Source organism: Primulina eburnea, chromosome 3 (assembly GCF_022965805.1).
Source record: "Primulina eburnea isolate SZY01 chromosome 3, ASM2296580v1, whole genome shotgun sequence".
Taxonomy (NCBI): Eukaryota; Viridiplantae; Streptophyta; class Magnoliopsida; order Lamiales; family Gesneriaceae; genus Primulina; species Primulina eburnea.
This window is the reverse complement of record NC_133103.1, coordinates 9,456,924-9,474,221: the sequence shown is the minus strand read 5'-3', so window position 1 is coordinate 9,474,221 and position 17,298 is coordinate 9,456,924. Positions and strand designations below refer to the sequence as shown.

Sequence of the window (17,298 nt, the reverse complement as noted above, 5' to 3'; positions counted from 1 at the left end):
ATTCATATAGTTATAGTAAATGAATAACAGGTTGTCTAAATACTAATGTTAAGATAAGTTTGAGACTATTAAAAAAAATTTCATGATTGAGTTATTAAATGATAATTGATAAAATTATTTTTTGATCTAAACTGGAAAATCAAATAATTTTAAAATAAATTGTGATAATACCTATAATTGAAAGAAATGAAGAAGCTGTGTGTGTCAGAATTGATTGTGTAAAACAAATAAATGAACATATATTTGTTTCTGAATGTTCGAGGACCGAATTCCTCTACGTTTCTCATTCTTTTATCTTCAGAAAATTTCCAATGGAAGACTTATATTTATAAAATCATGTTGCATAAATTCATTTCAACTGAGATGACTTACTCTTAATTGAGACTACAAACATACTCAGTCATTAAAGACGACAAGTCCTAACTGACCTATTATTGATCAACCAAACGATAACACGGTTGATCAACTCTAATTTCTACAATTGTTCTTATCAAACTGATATGAAAGTTTGATAAGAGTGTGAAACAACAAGTTGTTGCACGACAATCAAGTTGTGCTCGAATGCACGAAGTATTCCTTGTTTTAAAATGATTACTTGTGTAGTGTAAGCATGAGGATTAATGTTTCTCTACATGAGAGAATGAACATCTATGGTCATCTGAGAACATTAGTGCATTCTTAATAACACATATATGTTTTTTTTTTTTTTTTTGTGTGTTCTTGATCAGCATCTTTTCTTCTGTCTTTTTTTCCCTTCAAGCATATCAATCTCTTTTATGTCAGCTTTTATCAACGTTCATATTTGATCTACTCGAGACTCCATATCGTTTTCTGGAAAGATCTGGTGTACTTTGTCCTAGATTGAGTATGTCTCCTATGAAATGGTCTCACAGATCTAGATGAACGACACGGTCTATAATTGCAGTTAATTAAAAGTAATATTTTTTTCATCGGCTGGATTAAGTTGGAGATTTATCTCACAAAATTGACACGTGAGACGGTCTCATAAAAGTTTTTGTATTGTCCTAAAATTTGTAGAGACAATAAATATTTTTGTCCTTTGTATTTAACGACCATCTTAACAATGCAAGATTTATGGTTTTGGTTTGTTTGAACTGGGAACAGATGACTTGTCATATCTTTGACTGATCATCTATCTGTTAGCACGTTAATTGAGTACGTTGTCTTATTTAACAAATATCACGCAAATCTTGACTGATATTAATTTTAGTTTATGTACGTATAAAAATTAAGAAATATTACAAGCGATTCCCATGTGATAAATATTTAATCATGATACTCTACTTCCTATATTTTTTAATTAATATGAGCTACTCAAATAATTTATTTAATAATGCATATATTCCCTAAAAGTATGGCAATTTCCTACTATAAAAGGATATCTCCTCGACTTTAAATTCAATCAAAACACACTTTAAATTCAAACAAAACACATCAATGGAGAAGGCATTACTCAAGCTAGCTTTCTTGTGTCTCCTTTTGGTTTCTACGCCAAGTAACTCTCTTTCTTTTATTATCTTTAACACTATTTTTCTTATTTTTAATCACATAAATGCTCAATTTGGTATTTAGTTACGACTTCATTAATTAAAATATGGAGTGCAATCAGAATCATTATACATATATATATATATATATATATATATACACAAACATATATAAATCCATGTCATCGGCGCTATTTATTTATTACACATATTGTTGATATATTTGCTTGTACTTTTGTTTTTCTTGCGATCCTAGTCATTTTGCAATGTTCCGCCAGCATCATGTCAACAACACATCGATGATGTTCCACACCAGTACTCCCGAAAGAAAAAGGACTAACATTTTGAAATAATTGAATATTAAATACGTATATTTGCAGATTCGGGATTCGTAAGAATGAGCACTTCATCAATGGTGATGGCGACTACTACTCCATCGAGGAAACTCCTTCAAAGTTGCATTGATCCTCTTAGCCCAAGTGCTCTAACCACTCGTTGTGATATTGATGCCGATTGTTGTTCGGGCCACTGCATGTTTCAAAAATCGACCTCCCTGTTCGCCACATGCGTAATTTTTTAAACTCGTCACGTGATATATCCAAGACTGGTTCGATTCAAGTCTCGTATGTCTCCAAGCTTAGTTTTCATTTGTTTTCAATAATGATCAGTTAAGATGATCTTCCTGCTCTGTACTTTGCTTGTTTAATTTGAGTTCTTGTCTTGTAATACTTTATGTTGCAAGTTGTTTCCCATCATCGTTTAAGGTGGATTGATTAATGAATTAAAAAACCCTTATCGATGTTGGATGAATATTATTACTGTGTTGTAAAATAAAATAAAATGTTTGAATGAATAAAGATCGCAGTCCTTGTTCACGAGATAGATCAGTCGAGACTTGCCAAGATATATGAAGTTGTTAATTGGAAATTAAACGTATCAATATTAATACACAATCACTAATATTTATAATTTTTTATATTTGTATTGCCTCATAATAAGCAAAAGAATAAACATTGTCCGTATATGGACTTAATCAAATCGGATCAGTCCAAATATTATTTTTCGTATTTAAATTATTGAAGTTGAATTAAGTTCAGATATGTTTTACAAAAATTAAATCATACCTTTTTGGGGATAAATATATTTATCTAAAAAAAAATAATTACAAAATAAAAAATTTATATGTAAATAACATAATTTAAAAAAAATTATATTATGCTTGGCTTTACATAAGATTCGCACCTAATTATGAGGTTATATAAAACTCGATTCTTATTTCTAGAAATAGTGTTGTTCTTTTGAATTTTATATAAATGACGTATTGAAAACTTGTTGGCATTCTAGTTTTTTTCTAATTGTTATGTAATTTATTTCCAACCAATATTTTATAATTATTAAAAAAAAAATCATTGTAACAAATAAATATTTTTTAAATCAAATTTTTAATATATGTGGAATATAATACGTATTATTACAATATTTTTTTTTGATGGTACGTATTATTACAATATTATTTGTGAGTAAATGTGAAAAAAAATATTTCTATTTTTATTTTTTAAGGGATTGAATATTTGAAAAAAAATATATCCCCTCTTCCAAATAAGTTCTAGCTTCATCCATGACGTGGCACCCATCTTGATCTTGTTAAACATGTCCTTGTATAGGGTTTTGTAAAGAATATTTTTGGTCACATTGTTCAATTTTTTGATTTTTTATCTTCTGTTGTTCATTCTATTTTTGGGTTTTCCGTAATATGAGAAGAACTTTATGTAGTGAAAACAACGGTGTTAATTTCATGAACTTATTGAGTTCATATGTAATTATATACCAATAATCATGGGCTACTTAATGTGTTTGCATGCGAATTTTTCAGGTTTCGTATTTTTCATTAAAAAATGAGATTGTTTTAAAAGATTTCATCAATGTAGTGAGTATTCAAATGATTGAGAATGTATTCTCAACTGAAATCAAGATTCACAATGAGCTGGATTCTGCAGATAACTTTAAGGTATAGTTTGGTACATGTGATATATAATATAAGGATAAATTAAGGATAAATAAGATGTAAGATATTATATTTAATGTTTGGTATGATTTTAATAAGAGTGATTAAATTTATATATTAGATTATAATGACAAAATTAACCTTATCATAATAAATTTTATAATTTCAAAGTTGTTGCTTGAGTTCATATTTTTTATTTGTTCATACGCCGATATTGCTTACATGATTTATTTATTTTACCTAATTTTATATATTATATAATATGATAATTGATCCCTTGATTTTGTGAGTCAAGTCAAATATCAATTTTTAATGTTAATCGTGTGATACTAATAATTTTATTAAGGTTTATAAAAATTATTTATATAATTATCTCGAATTCATTTATATAATTATCATATTATATAATATGTAAAAATAAATAAAAATATTTATTTGATTTTAATTTCTATCAGTATAGATTTATAAAAAAAACATTTATATTTTAAGGGTAATTAAGTCATTTGTAGTGTATTTTATCTTGAAATAAAACTTATCACACCTAATAGAAGGGATATTTTATCCTTCTAAAAAATTATTTATCAAGGGCCCATGATATTGTCATGAGCTTTTTAAAAATGTACCAAACATGGGATAAAGAAGATTATTTATCAATCCTTCCCTTATCCCATGTACCAAACTACGCCTTGTGTTTGCTTTGATGTATGTTGTTGGATTAATTTAAATAATACATTCTCATCAATAGTTTGGAAGCAAATTTCTGTATGTATTATTTATCTAACATTAATCATATTATCATTGATTAAGATTTTTTTTAAATTACAGGTTATATTGACATTCATCATATTGCATATATTATATATTATGTTATGTTAAAAAAATATTAATATGTTAATATTTAAATTACAACATACGTGAAAATCTGCCAATAGTGTCGTGCATTCTTTAAGTCGTAAAGCTCTTTAGTTGGAATCGACATTCAAATGATGTAATGACAACTTTTACCTATTTCGGTTGTGGTAAAAACTTGTGTGGGACGGTCTTATAAATCGTATTTTGTGAGACGGATATCTTGTTTGGATCATCTATGAAAAAATATTACTTTTTGTGCTAAGAGTATTACTTTTATTGTGAATATCGATAGAATTGACCCGTTTCATAAATAAAAATTCGTATGACTGTCTCACAAAATACATACTCTTTGTTTGAACGAAGTAGTAATCAAATACACGCTTCCCGACGAATGTGTTTCATTCAAAAAAAACTTATCATGACTCGTGAGGATCGCTTGTTTAAAACGCCTATTGATTTTAGGAAGAATCGAATCGTCATATATTTTATGATTTGAAGATAATTGTTTTAAGTCAACCACGTGATGACAAGAATAAATAAATAATTTAAAGATGTAGGGGATGACAAATATATATTTTATAATTAGAAATTGTCCCCGTTTTTTGCAACGATTCGGGGGACCCAGAACATAATTTCAAACATGTACGCAAGTAACTCTTCATCCACTAAACGTAAGTTTCTACGATCCAAAAATGTTAATCCTATAAGAAAGTTCCCATTCTCAGAGGATACACCAAAAGCTCCCAATCAAAGTAAATGCAGGAGTGAGAATTCGTAGCTGCAACTTGTACTGAGGCAGAATGGGAGAGCTCTCGTTTCGTTTCGCTTCGTTTCGAGCAGTGGTTCAAGAACTAATGCAGCTGCAACTCAACATATGATCTGATGCAGAGACAGAATACAGTTTGAAAATCACACTTAATGGAGGATCATAGACACAAAACGTAACAAGGATCACGTTTTACAAAATATCATTCGCAGAACACACATGAATGAAAAGTAGATGTAAACTTCGAAAGTTTTTCGAGTTAGATAGGTATATACCAGGAAATGTTTCATTGCTGGAGGATCTTGAAATATTGAGTTATTAATATTGACCCCTTGGACGGGACTCGGCAGGGCTAACTCGAATAGACCTGCCATTAAGGTCCTGCATTAAGAATGGAAGCACAAATCAGACTCCAAATTACAGAAATACAAGTGCAGAAAAACTATGTGATTAATTTTATTTTATACCCAAGTTTATCTGTCTAATTTTGGAGAAAGACATGAATCCAGTAATGGTTTTCATGATTCATACTTTAAGCTGATCAATCATGAGGATCGATTCATTACTTATGGTGTTAAAAAGTACCATGAACATATGATAACTGTAAAAATCAATCAAGGTAATCAGGGACTCCAGAATGCTCGAACCTCCAGGAATCGAAATCAACCAACAAAAGTAGCAGCAACAAACCATGATTCCACGTGATATATATATATATATATATATGTGTGTGTGTGTGTGTGTGTGTGTGTGTACTTACAATTCCATCCAATGATTCAATGGCATTGTTGACCTCATCAGGTGAATTGTAAGTTACAAACCCGAACCCCTTCGACCTACCACTTTCTCGATCATAAACCACCCTTGCTTCCTGAACTTTTCCTTGCTCGCTGAACAAGGTCTCGAGTGCAAGATTGTCCACACCCCAGGCAAGATTACCCACATAAACACGGTTGGTGCTATCGGAACTCGACCCTACCCTGGATCTGCCTCCGAATGATGAAATATCCCTCTTCGAAGGTGCTGGCCCTGAATTTACCCTCAACACTCTCCCCTGAAATTCCTGCATGAAATCCAAAAACTATGAAATGGTAACCAAAAAGACACTCAAGAGGCAGAAGCATTGAGAAGTAGCAATACACCTCAAACTCAAAATTAAGTAACACGATGATTCAAGCAACTGGTTTCTTTGGATAGTACTCGTTGGACTACCCAAAACCATGTAATTATGAGAACGAATATGGAAGCTTACGTATCCATTGAATTGTTGAGCTGCAATTTCAACTTCATCGGTAGTAGACATAGTCACAAAGCCAAAACCCCTACTTCTTCCTGAAAGCTTATCATAGATAACCTACAGAGTTGATAACACGGAGACACAGAAAAATTAAATGGATTAATTCACTTGGAAAAACATTTCAAATATTGCCTACTTGCTTCAATCATACTTCCTCATATCTGTCCACTCAGCCAAAACATCTGTATATGAAATAAAGACGCTACAAAACAACTTAGGAGAACCAAAATTCGTCTCAACACACACTCGAACGAGATAGCTAGAGCTTAAAACCTTGTAGTGCATTTGGATGAAGAATTGTTCGTTACCTCTTTTACATAAGGTTTCTTTTTTTTTTCAAGTAAAAGTTTTTTTAAATATTCAGTAGGCTAAAAAACTGTGGCTTCCAGGGTTTTCATGCTCTCGCAAGATAATAAATTCTTTTTTCATTATTTTAAAACATAAAACTGCTTCTGCGTTTTAAAAAAAAAAATTCAAAAGCTCTACTAAAAGTGCTTGTGGTGGCTAAACTACCATGAAATCTATTCCATACTGTAAAATAAAAGTTACCTCGACCATCTCCACATTCCCGGCTCTTCCAAACAACTCAGCGAGAGCAGCACTGTCGACATTGAAAGGTAAATTCCCCACATAAAGCTTCAGTTCCGGCGAGAAACTCGAGTCCTCTTCGTCTCCCGTCTCCAACCCTTCATCCAAGTCAGATGAAACCATAACTTTTCGGATAAAGCTGGAAGTGGGGTGGGTGTAATCTTCGACTGAAGGAGGAAACATGAGTTTCGGCAGAGGTTTCAGACAAGAGGGAGGGAAGAGAGGAGCGACGGGGGCGGACGAAGATCGGTGGAGGGAAAGGGGCTGTGGGGCGACGGAGAGGAGGTGGAGGGATGCAGCCATTGCCATTCAGCTGTGCGGTTTGAAGGGAAGTTCTCGAGGTTTTCTGCTCTTCAACAAGATATTGGGTTTTGGACAGAGACACGGATCGAAGATGATGTGTAGTAATATTGAAGTTAAATAATATTGTGTAGATAAGGTCTTTAAGGGCGTGTTTGTTTACCAATTTAAAAAGCAACAATCTCGATAAGCAAACAAATTAACCATTTTGAGGGGAAAAAATCTGAAAAAATAGAAGAGAAACTTTTAGATGTGAGTCTAGACGTGTATACAAGTCGATTTGAGTTCAATATCATATTGTTCGACTCGATTTAATTTTGTATACTTGAACTGATTAATCTATTTCAAGAAAACTGTTAATTGGATCAATAATCTGGGAGTTGTATATATGGGTTTGGATAATCCTCCTCCTTTGAGCTAGTTTTTGGGATTGAGTTAGGTCCAAATTCCAATCTTAACAAAAACTTAGTTTCATTGGTTGGATAACCAAACAGCCATGCCGATGCTTCGGATCCATTTGGAATTGTTCATGCTTTCTTCCTTATAGGCGCATAAACACACTGTTTTTGTAGACTTGGGCTAATACCATCAAACGAGACTTAAACGGACCACCTCGTTTGGATCCCGTGTCAGTGTGGATCGGCCCATCAAAATTTTTTTAATTATATTATTTCAATTGTTTATATATAATTGATTATTTTCGAAATATATATTACTTTTTATAATTTATGAAATTCTATATATATAATGATTTATAGGTGACTGATGATTATTGAAATATTTATATTATCTATCTTCATAGGTCGATGAATTTGAAACTTTACAATAATTAATTAATGTTTGATTTTTAAAATCTACGTTTTTTGTAAATTTTTTTAATTTATGGCGAGTTTGTCTCTTTAACATGTCGTTGTTGGTGGGTGGGATTAAGTTTTTCCAACTTCAGCAGTGTTTGAAAGCTCTAGAAAATACATCTATGCGAACATGAAATTTATGTTGCTAATGCTAACTTAGAAGGCATTATCAATCAAAAAAATTAAAAGGCAATATGCTGCTGGCAGATATTATGATCATAAATTTCAAGATCTCGTTTGATGGTAGTTTCATGAATAATCTCTTTAGCACATCTGTTCAAGGTATTTTCTAAACTAATCTAACATTATCTTTGTGTCTTTTTTATTTTCGAGAATATATCTCATGTAATTACATGATCAAATCCTAGTCAAAATTCTTGTTGAACTTGGCAAATCCAACTGCTTCACTTCCGAGTGCTCTCACAATTCAACTTGGCCAAATTCTTGTCTGATTTTTGAGAAAAATATGGAAACTGAACAAAATACTTCTGCCCCAATTTCTCCATTTAGCATATCTTCAAAAAAACAAAAAACAAAAAAAATTGGAATAGGAGAAACTCGGACTCGAGTCACTCTTATGTAAATATATTTACCATAACTTTTTATTTTCTTATTTGATGAAAAAGAATATATAATGAATTAAATTAGCATATGGTATGAGTGACTTTTCCACTTCTGTGAATAAAAAATTGATTTACCATTTCCAAGATCCCACAGCTCCACACAGTTTCCCCCAATCCCCTTAATCCCTCATCATTGGGAAGGTTCTCAATTCGCCGGCCATGAACCACCGCAATTCGCCGCCTCCGCAGCTCGTCATCCGCCACACCACCGCAACACAAATCCTGAAGCAAACGACGTCGTTGTTCTACTCCAATCTCATCGCTTTCCTCTTTCTCTCCTCCCTCCTCCTCACCTTCCGCTCAAACGTTCACAGCGCTTCTCGCTATCTGTCCTCCCTTATCGACAATGACCCGTCGTTGAAATCGCTGCTTTCCCGTCTCGATTTATCGGCACCCGCCCGGACCCATCACCGCCACCACCGTCGCCGCGGCGCCTTTCTCCACCTCTCGCGCGTTGGGACTCTGGACGATGATTTCTTCTCGGGTGATTCTGATTTTGACCGCTCCCTTTTCCATCCTTCCTCTAACAAGTTCCTGCCTAATGCGACTCTTGTGATTCTTTCTGACTTCGAGCCCGATTACGGATTCTCTAACTCGAACATTGATCACGGAATCTCCTATCCCAAAATTGTTAGGCCTGGAGGTGTCTGTTTTAAGCCCGAATTCAGGAAGAACGTTACTTTTTTGGAAGAAGAAGAGAGGAAATTTGAGGGTAGCGGACTAGATGATGGTAATGCAGTTGTCGATCTGGATTTCTTGATTAAGGGTTTTGAACTGGGGCGCCGTGATGCTACTTCCCTTTTCTTTTTAGCTGGGGTATTATCGGCTGCTTATGTGTATGTCGTTTTGGCATTTATAGTTACATATACTTGGGTGAATGGAATTATCTTCCTGAAAGTAGTGGATCATTTGCTGGGGAATTCCCGATCAATTTTTCGCACGTTTTGGTATGGGTCAAATATTGGGCTCAAGAGGCTTTCAGGGTTTATTCTCATGAAATGGGCTGTGAGGGACGCAATGGCTCAGTTGATGGGAATATATTTTTTTGGGGAGATAGAGGATCAATACGTCTTCTTTAAGGTTTTCTTGAGAATGAAGTTTATGCCATTTGCCAACGTTGCACCATGGGTAATAGGACACGAGTGGGAGAGTGCTGGGTTTATTGTAACCTGGTTCTTGAGTGACTTGATGTTTGGCTTCATCTTTGCAGTGGATACTTGGGTTGCCATAGTTGATTCAAGGATGGGTGGAAGAGAGATTGTGAAAGAAGGGTGTAGTATGTTGATGGCATTGTTTTATCCCGCTTTTGTGATTAGATGGTTAGAGGCAATAATTTGTGGATCAATTGGGAGATGGTTGTTGAGAAGGATGTGTGGGGATGTTTTCATGTTGTTTTTTCAATCATCGATGGAGGTATATTTCACGATGGCTTGGCTTGTTTTTTACTTTGCAGCAAGGCATAAAGATGATTCTTCAGCTGGACGGACATTTGGGCGAAGAGAATTGGATGGTCTGCTTGAGGTTGCTAGATGATCCCGAAGGAAATTCATAAATACGAAAATCTTTTCCATGCCATGGGTTGTTATACTAATGGTAGTGGTGGTAACTGGCTCAGTTGAGGTGCTTTAGTACTGTCGGCCTTTTGGTGCTTTTGTTGTTAAATATGCTGGAAATGTGAACTAGTCCTTCAATTGTTTGTTGATGTCACCATTTGTATGAATTCTATATACTCTGAAATGAGGCAAGAGATTGTTTCAAGTAATTTTGATGATGATTGTACAGCTTTGTAACATGAGTATTTTATGCCCTTAAAGATATGTAATGATAGTTGTTGGCAAGGTGATATAATTGTCGTTCTACTCGAGTTTCCTTGAGTAAGGTGGTGTGAGCAGCTTCATTACCTTCACATCAAATGGACTTCACCGCATATGAACCAAGATTGTTTTATTGTTTTCTTGCTACTTCGGTTGCTACCAGTAATTTTTTTTTGGCACGTGAATCAGTTGTTCATTATATGATGGGGGTTGTTTTTTCTGTGATTTGACGGTTTACAACTTTTCGGCCATAACATGTTTCTCTTATTTACTCAACCAGTTTTTTGACGAAATTTTTGTTATTATTTGTGGTGCTTATTTTTTTGGATTGCAAGTGGTTGATTTTGGAGAGCTGAAGTAAAAGCACACTCAGTTCCTTTTGTCCATAGTGTTCATGGTAATAGAACACTGGTTCGTAGTTTATAGGCATATGTTGCTTTATATTTTTAAATTTTTATGGGCTACCAAGTTTTTTTGTCTATGTTAGATGCATATGAATGTTTATAGGCATCTGTTGTTTTATATTTTTAAATTTTTATGGGCTACCAAGTTTTTCTTTGTCTATGTTAGATGCATATGAATGTGCTATCATAATTTGTTCACTGTGTTTGGCAGCCACAGACGTCAGTACACATTTGTATCCCTTAATTTATCGGCTAATTAGATCCCAAATCTCATTGGTTTATCATATTTAGTCAGTGGGTTACTTGGTTAAGTTTGGAAAAATCGATAGATAAAAAATATTCAGAAACTTAAGTATTTGCACAACCAAATACAGTGAGACAAGAAATACCTGAGCTACAGTTTCTGAGATATTTCAATTTTTAAGTGAAAAAGCAGCAAAATTTCAAAATCTTTAAAAATTCAAAATCTTGATGCTAGTATGTTTTAAATTTTTTTATTTGTTTTGTAGTAGTCACAAACAGACAATATTTAAACCAGACCCTCAATAGTTTCTTTTTGGGATTTTCATGGCCTCTTCTCTTTTTATTCCTCATTACTGGATATGAAATTATTTCCGCTGTTTCTTTGGAGTGTTAGCAATACATGTGCCTAAAACTGGAAGATGCAACAAGATTACAAACTGGCTATGTTACCTAAATGCGGACTTCTTTTAGCTTTTTTAAAAAAATATCTGATACCAGAAATTGGATTCTTGGTCAGCTTGAATGATGTTTGAGTACAATCTTAGTTGCAGTATGCTCTTCTTATGGCATTCTTGTTGGAATTATATTTACCTGCATTTGTGATTCTGTGAAAATTGTGAAACGTTTATAATTTGACAGCTTCCTATCACTCTGATATTACGGGATCAAGTGCAGGTCTCAATATATGCCGATGTACTCATGGTGCCTTGCAAGAATACAGAAAGTTCAGAGGTACTGCGGTTTGTGGTTCAGTTGATCTGTCAAGCTTCGAAATGCTTATGAATTTTCATGAGAAGTTAGATGAGCAAATATTTCCACATGTTCAAAAATTTAAATATAAATCTATAGTGCATGATAGTTCTGATATGTTTGTCTTATGCATATTGTGTTGCGTATCGATGAGTGCTGGTATGCAAATTAGTTGAGTTCAATCTTTTAGCTTTTATGGTTCCTGAAAGAGTCTATTTGGATGGTAGGGTGGTGATATGTGTACCACCAGAGTACAACAGGTTATGTTTGAACTTACTGTCCTCTTTAACCAATAGATAGATGACAATGGATGATATAATTTTGCCAGACTTGTAGACAGTAGATTACGTATCAGCGGAAGTCGTCGATTGGTGATTTGGCACATTGAACAACACTGAGAAATAGATTTTCATCACAGGGTATGCATAGTCTTGAATCAGCAGTAAATGCATACACTTCTCGAGCTTGATCTAGCAATGCCTGGAAGAGCGGATGCTTCAGTAAGGTAATCTTGATAACAAACCTCTTCTTATATTCTCCAACATACACTACCAAGTGACCCTTCGGTACATCATCAGGAACGATCTTCTCCACTGGCTGTAAAGGCCACCATGACAATTTGCAGCACGAATCGCAGGCCACACAAGGTATGATTCTTTGTCCCATTACCCGCCACTTTCTCGTACACGATTTTAGAAATTTCCCTTTCATGATATTGATGCTCTCTTTGTGCCTTCCTTACTTTCTATCTGATGGTGTTTTGTTAGTGCAATTGTAGATGAATGCAGAGTTGCTGTGCTCAACCTTTTTATCTTCTAATATTAGAACTTCACGTCGATAAAAAATTTGCAGAACTCACGTTGCATGATTTATAATAACATTTTCTCCTATAAATAAATATTGACATCAAATATCCTATCTCTAACTGTAATCTTTTGAAGTTCTCAAAGGAGTTAAGAAAGGGGTAGATAAGATATGAAAAAGGGATGGGAAAGATAGGCTTCTTGGGCAAAGTGCACTGCCAACTTGGAAAATCTTGGCAACATTACTTGTAGAGATATTGTAAACAAAATCTTCCTCGTGTTTGAAAGGGGATGGTGATCTAAATGTTCAATTTACTCTTTTCGTATTTCAACCAACTTTACCACGACGAATATTTCGCGCATATTAGGGCATGTTATGGGCTTATTTTCGATTGATCATTCTTCTTGGCCCTGTTTATATTGAAAACTTGTGATTTTGAAACTGTTACCTGTATTAGCGGGCAAGTTATCATCTTGATTCTTGAATCTTGATCAGTACATATTGTGTGTACAGCAGGCTGTACGGTGGTTGGATGTATTTAATCCCACATTCAAGATATGTGACAATTTTATTACGTGCATCTTGTGTCGGCCTGGCCCATACTTGAAAGAGATTAATTTATGCTATAAAGTTAATTTTTAATTAAACAGTTCGAATCTTTAATGCCCACCAAATATTTTGAATTCATTCCCCCTTCAAGGGATAGGATTGTGGGTTGGATGGTTTAACTGCCTTTTGATAAATATATTATTGGGACGAAGATTCAGAAAATCACGTCACATAATCAAAAACCCCACACAAAAATATGTCAAAACGATATAATTCCTTCTTCTGTTTGGTTTTGGTACTATTTTGAATGTTTTAAACCGGGAGATTGAGTGGGATTAAGCGTGAAATATGTTTAAAATACAAGGATTTGGTCAAGAGTGTAGGAAATATGGTGAGACCCATGGTCGAGTGCAAGTCGGTATGATTGAATCGTCTCAAATTTGAAATATTGGTGTCAGATGATATAAGTCAAGCATGAGAATTTTATTTCCAAGATTAATATCACAATACTTTAATATTTTTCCACAAATAAATACGATAAATGAGTTTGTTTCAGACAATACAAATGTGAAACGACAAGTTAGATGAGTATTGCTCCAACATAGAGTGGATAATGTTTCATTTTTTTTTCGGTGGGGTATCTAATTTTGAAAATGCACTTGTACTTCTAATTTGAAATTTTATGCTTCGAATTTGAAATTTTATATTTTTAATCTTAAATTTAGTAAGCTAATGTAATTTCATGGTTATTTTTAGTTTGATTAATAAGATTATAGTGAGAGAAAAAAATTACTTCTAACTTCCGATTATTACACTAGAGTTTTTATAGTTTGACATAATAAGATTATATTAGTAGTAAAAAATACGTTTTTATTATTTTAAACTTCTTATCAATTAATCACACTTAAGTTTGTAACGTTTAATCGGGCCTGAGTATTTGGTCAATTCGAATCCTGATGATTTTTTTTATAAAACCAAAATCGAATTGATTTTTGTGCGAATCGGACAAAAACCAACTGATTCAAAATCGTTAATTCGGTTAAAATAACGCTAAAACCAATAAGAATATCCATAAAATAAAATAAAAAACCAAGAAGAATATGAAGGGTAAAAAGCGTCCGTCCCACAACTAAAAAATATCATTTTGGCTTATATAAAATATTGTTGAAAATATAATATTAAAATATGTATGTTGAATGTTGAATGTTGAAAATTAGGTAAAATTAGGTGTTGAATATTGAAAATTAGTGTGTGATGATGTATGTAATGAGGTAATTTATTTTGGAATATTTGTATATGAAACTCTATAAATAGAGCACTCATTTGTGAATGAAATAACAATTGAGTTGAGAGAAAAATATTATAAAGTGTGTAGTTTGATAATTTTGAGAGTTTGAGATTTTTACTTTTTACCGTAAATTTTTACTTTTTCACAACACGTTATCAGCACGAAGCTCTAAAAGTCCTACATACTTTTCCAAGCTCCAAACAGAAGAATAAGGTAACAAAAGTAATTATATTTATTTTACTGTTATTTATTTATTGTGTATTTATTTAATATACAATATAATGTTATTATTAGAAATTATAAAATAAATTTTTCATAAACTTGTTATAAATCCTGGGAGGATGTTAAGACGACATCCCACACTCCCGGCAAGGGATACGACAAGTATAAAAGCCTATAAGGTTTTTAAACAAAATAAATTATGACAGTCGTTATAATATTATGATATGATATATATAATTATTTAAGCATGTCTAATATTATATATACCATATTATTACCATAAAATTATACAAATACATACATTTATTCTTTTATTCACCAACGGTCATAAACGGTAACAAAACGGCTAGTTTTTGCCCTATAAATATGATCTCTCAAACTCATTCAATCACCCCATCTTTCTCTTCTTCTCTAAAAATTATTCTTCATCAAATTTTCGGAGAAAAAAGAAGATGGCTTTCGCAAGATTATTTTTAATTATTTTAGTTATCATACTCACGAGTCTTGTATTTATCGGAGAATATCCTCCTCGTGTGTTTTCTTTATTTTTACGAATACTTGTACTTGTTGTTTATCCATTACTTTGTATTGCAATATTCATTAACTAATAAAATGCATCGTGATTTTTAGTACCACCATGGCAAACTTGACAAAGCTCGAATTCATCGCTCTTGACATTACTGGGAAAAATTATATGCCATGGACTCTAGATGTAGAAATGCATCTCGAGTCATTGGGTCTAAGCGAGACCATTAAAGAAAATGGCATATGCACGTCACAAGAAAAGGCAAGAGCCATAATATTTTTACGTCGACATCTCGACGATGGATTGAAATGTGAATATCTGACTGAAAAAAATCCCATGGCTTTGTGGAAGGGATTAAAAGAAAGATTTGAACATATAAGAGAAGTTATACTTCCGACCGCCCGGGATGAATGGAATACATTAAGATTCCAAGACTTTAAAAAAGTCAGTGAATACAATTCGGCGATATATAGAATAATCTCGCAATTGAAATTTTGTGGCCATGAGATTACTGAATCTGAGATGCTTGAAAAAACATTTTCCACATTTCATGCATCAAATATTACTCTACAGCAACAATATAGAGTACGTGGATTTGCCAGATATTCTGAACTCATCGCCTGTCTTCTTGTGGCGGAAAAGAACAACGAGCTTCTAGTGAGAAATCATCAGTCCCGACCCACTGGATCAACAGCATTTCCCGAAGTAAATGCTGTAAATAAAAATGAATTTAAACCTCGGAACCAAAATCAAATTCAAAGACAAGATTTTGGTCGAGGTCGAGGTCGAGGTCGTGGACGTGGACGTGGACGTGGATTTGGCCGTGGTCGTGGTCGAGGCCGTGGTTTTGAAAATAATAGAGATAGTTATTTTTATAACTCATCTCAAAAGAGCGTCCCAAACCATCCACAGAAAAGGCATCATGAGAATACAAGTGTTAATGAGAATCACTCAAAAAGATATGAAAGTTCTTGTTACAGATGTGGTACTCCAGGACATTGGTCCAAAGTTTGTCGAGCCCCTGAGCACCTTTGTAAACTTTATAAAGAATCATTAAAGGGGAAAGAAAAGGAGACCAACTTCACTGAACGCAGTGACCGTTTGAGTGATTCAACTCATCTTGATGCTGGTGATTTTATGAATGATTTCTCTGGAAATGATCAACATGTTGGTGGGATAGAAATGAACAATTTTGATGCTGCAGATTTTCTCAATGATTTTTCTGAAAATGAACAATATAGTGGTAGAATATAAATGTACAATAATTTGTTTTTCATGTATTCATAAAATAATGTTTTATTGTATAATTATGATATGTGTTATATTTAAATATATATTGCCAGTAATTTATTTCATTGCATATTTTTTTGAAGTTCAAATATGGAAAATGCTATGAGCAAAGCTGAAGTTTGCATACCCGATAGTGGTACAACGCACACTATCCTCCGAGATAAAAGATATTTCTTGGAACTAAAACCAACAAAAACAACGGTGAATACAATATCAGGTCCTGTAGACTTGATTAAAGGATGTGGTAAAGCACAATTTTTGTTACCTAATGGTACAAAATTTTTGATCAATGATGTTTTATATTCACCACAATCGAAAAGAAATTTGTTGAGTTTTAATGATATATATTCCCATGGGTATGATACTCAAACAATGAATGAAGGGAATGAGAAATATATGTGTCTTATCACATATAAATCAGGAAAGAAATATGTGATTGAAAAATTACCAATGCTCCCTACTGGATTGCATTATACACATATAAGTCCCATTGAATCAAACATGGTAGTTGATAATTCTTCGATATTAACCAATTGGCATGATCGATTGGGACATCCTGGTTCAACAATGATGCGAAGAATTATAGAAAATACACATGGTCATCCGTTGAAAGAC

The 17,298-nt window shown here is 33.3% G+C and overlaps 4 protein-coding genes and 1 long non-coding RNA gene across 9 annotated transcripts in view; 3 read left to right on the top strand and 2 right to left on the bottom strand.

Moving 5' to 3' along the window:
• Positions 1-17,298, top strand: part of LOC140826135 (pyruvate kinase 1, cytosolic-like) — a 102,162-nt gene that overhangs the window by 40,907 nt on the left and 43,957 nt on the right. The gene's annotated exons all lie outside the window — the stretch shown is intronic.
• On the top strand, positions 1,409-2,383 carry LOC140828184 (uncharacterized). The gene is made up of 2 exons (XR_012117143.1): positions 1,409-1,516; positions 1,889-2,383. It is a non-coding gene; the product is annotated as an uncharacterized lncRNA (long non-coding RNA).
• On the bottom strand, positions 4,927-7,420 carry LOC140826129 (29 kDa ribonucleoprotein A, chloroplastic-like). Its single transcript, XM_073188278.1, has 5 exons — positions 6,978-7,420; positions 6,384-6,485; positions 5,892-6,194; positions 5,407-5,512; positions 4,927-5,244 (listed from the first exon to the last, which is right to left on the bottom strand). Exons 1-4 carry the CDS (start codon positions 7,323-7,325, stop codon positions 5,450-5,452), a joined length of 816 nt encoding a protein of 271 aa, XP_073044379.1. The 5' UTR covers positions 7,326-7,420; the 3' UTR covers positions 4,927-5,244; positions 5,407-5,449.
• Positions 8,840-13,167, top strand: LOC140826128 (uncharacterized). Of its 5 annotated transcripts, none has more exons than XM_073188276.1 (5): positions 8,840-11,004; positions 11,930-11,986; positions 12,232-12,264; positions 12,341-12,509; positions 12,583-13,167. In XM_073188276.1, exon 1 carries the CDS (start codon positions 8,953-8,955, stop codon positions 10,324-10,326), a length of 1,374 nt encoding a protein of 457 aa, XP_073044377.1. In that variant the 5' UTR covers positions 8,840-8,952; the 3' UTR covers positions 10,327-11,004; positions 11,930-11,986; positions 12,232-12,264; positions 12,341-12,509; positions 12,583-13,167. The 5 variants fall into 5 exon arrangements, with proteins under 5 accessions (XP_073044377.1, XP_073044375.1, XP_073044376.1 ...); XM_073188274.1 differs by having other exon boundaries at positions 8,840-11,075; positions 11,158-11,986; XM_073188275.1 differs by having other exon boundaries at positions 12,232-12,509.
• Positions 12,356-12,715, bottom strand: LOC140826130 (auxin-induced protein 15A). The gene has a single exon (XM_073188279.1). The coding sequence runs from the start codon at positions 12,713-12,715 to the stop codon at positions 12,356-12,358; it is 360 nt and encodes a 119-aa protein (XP_073044380.1).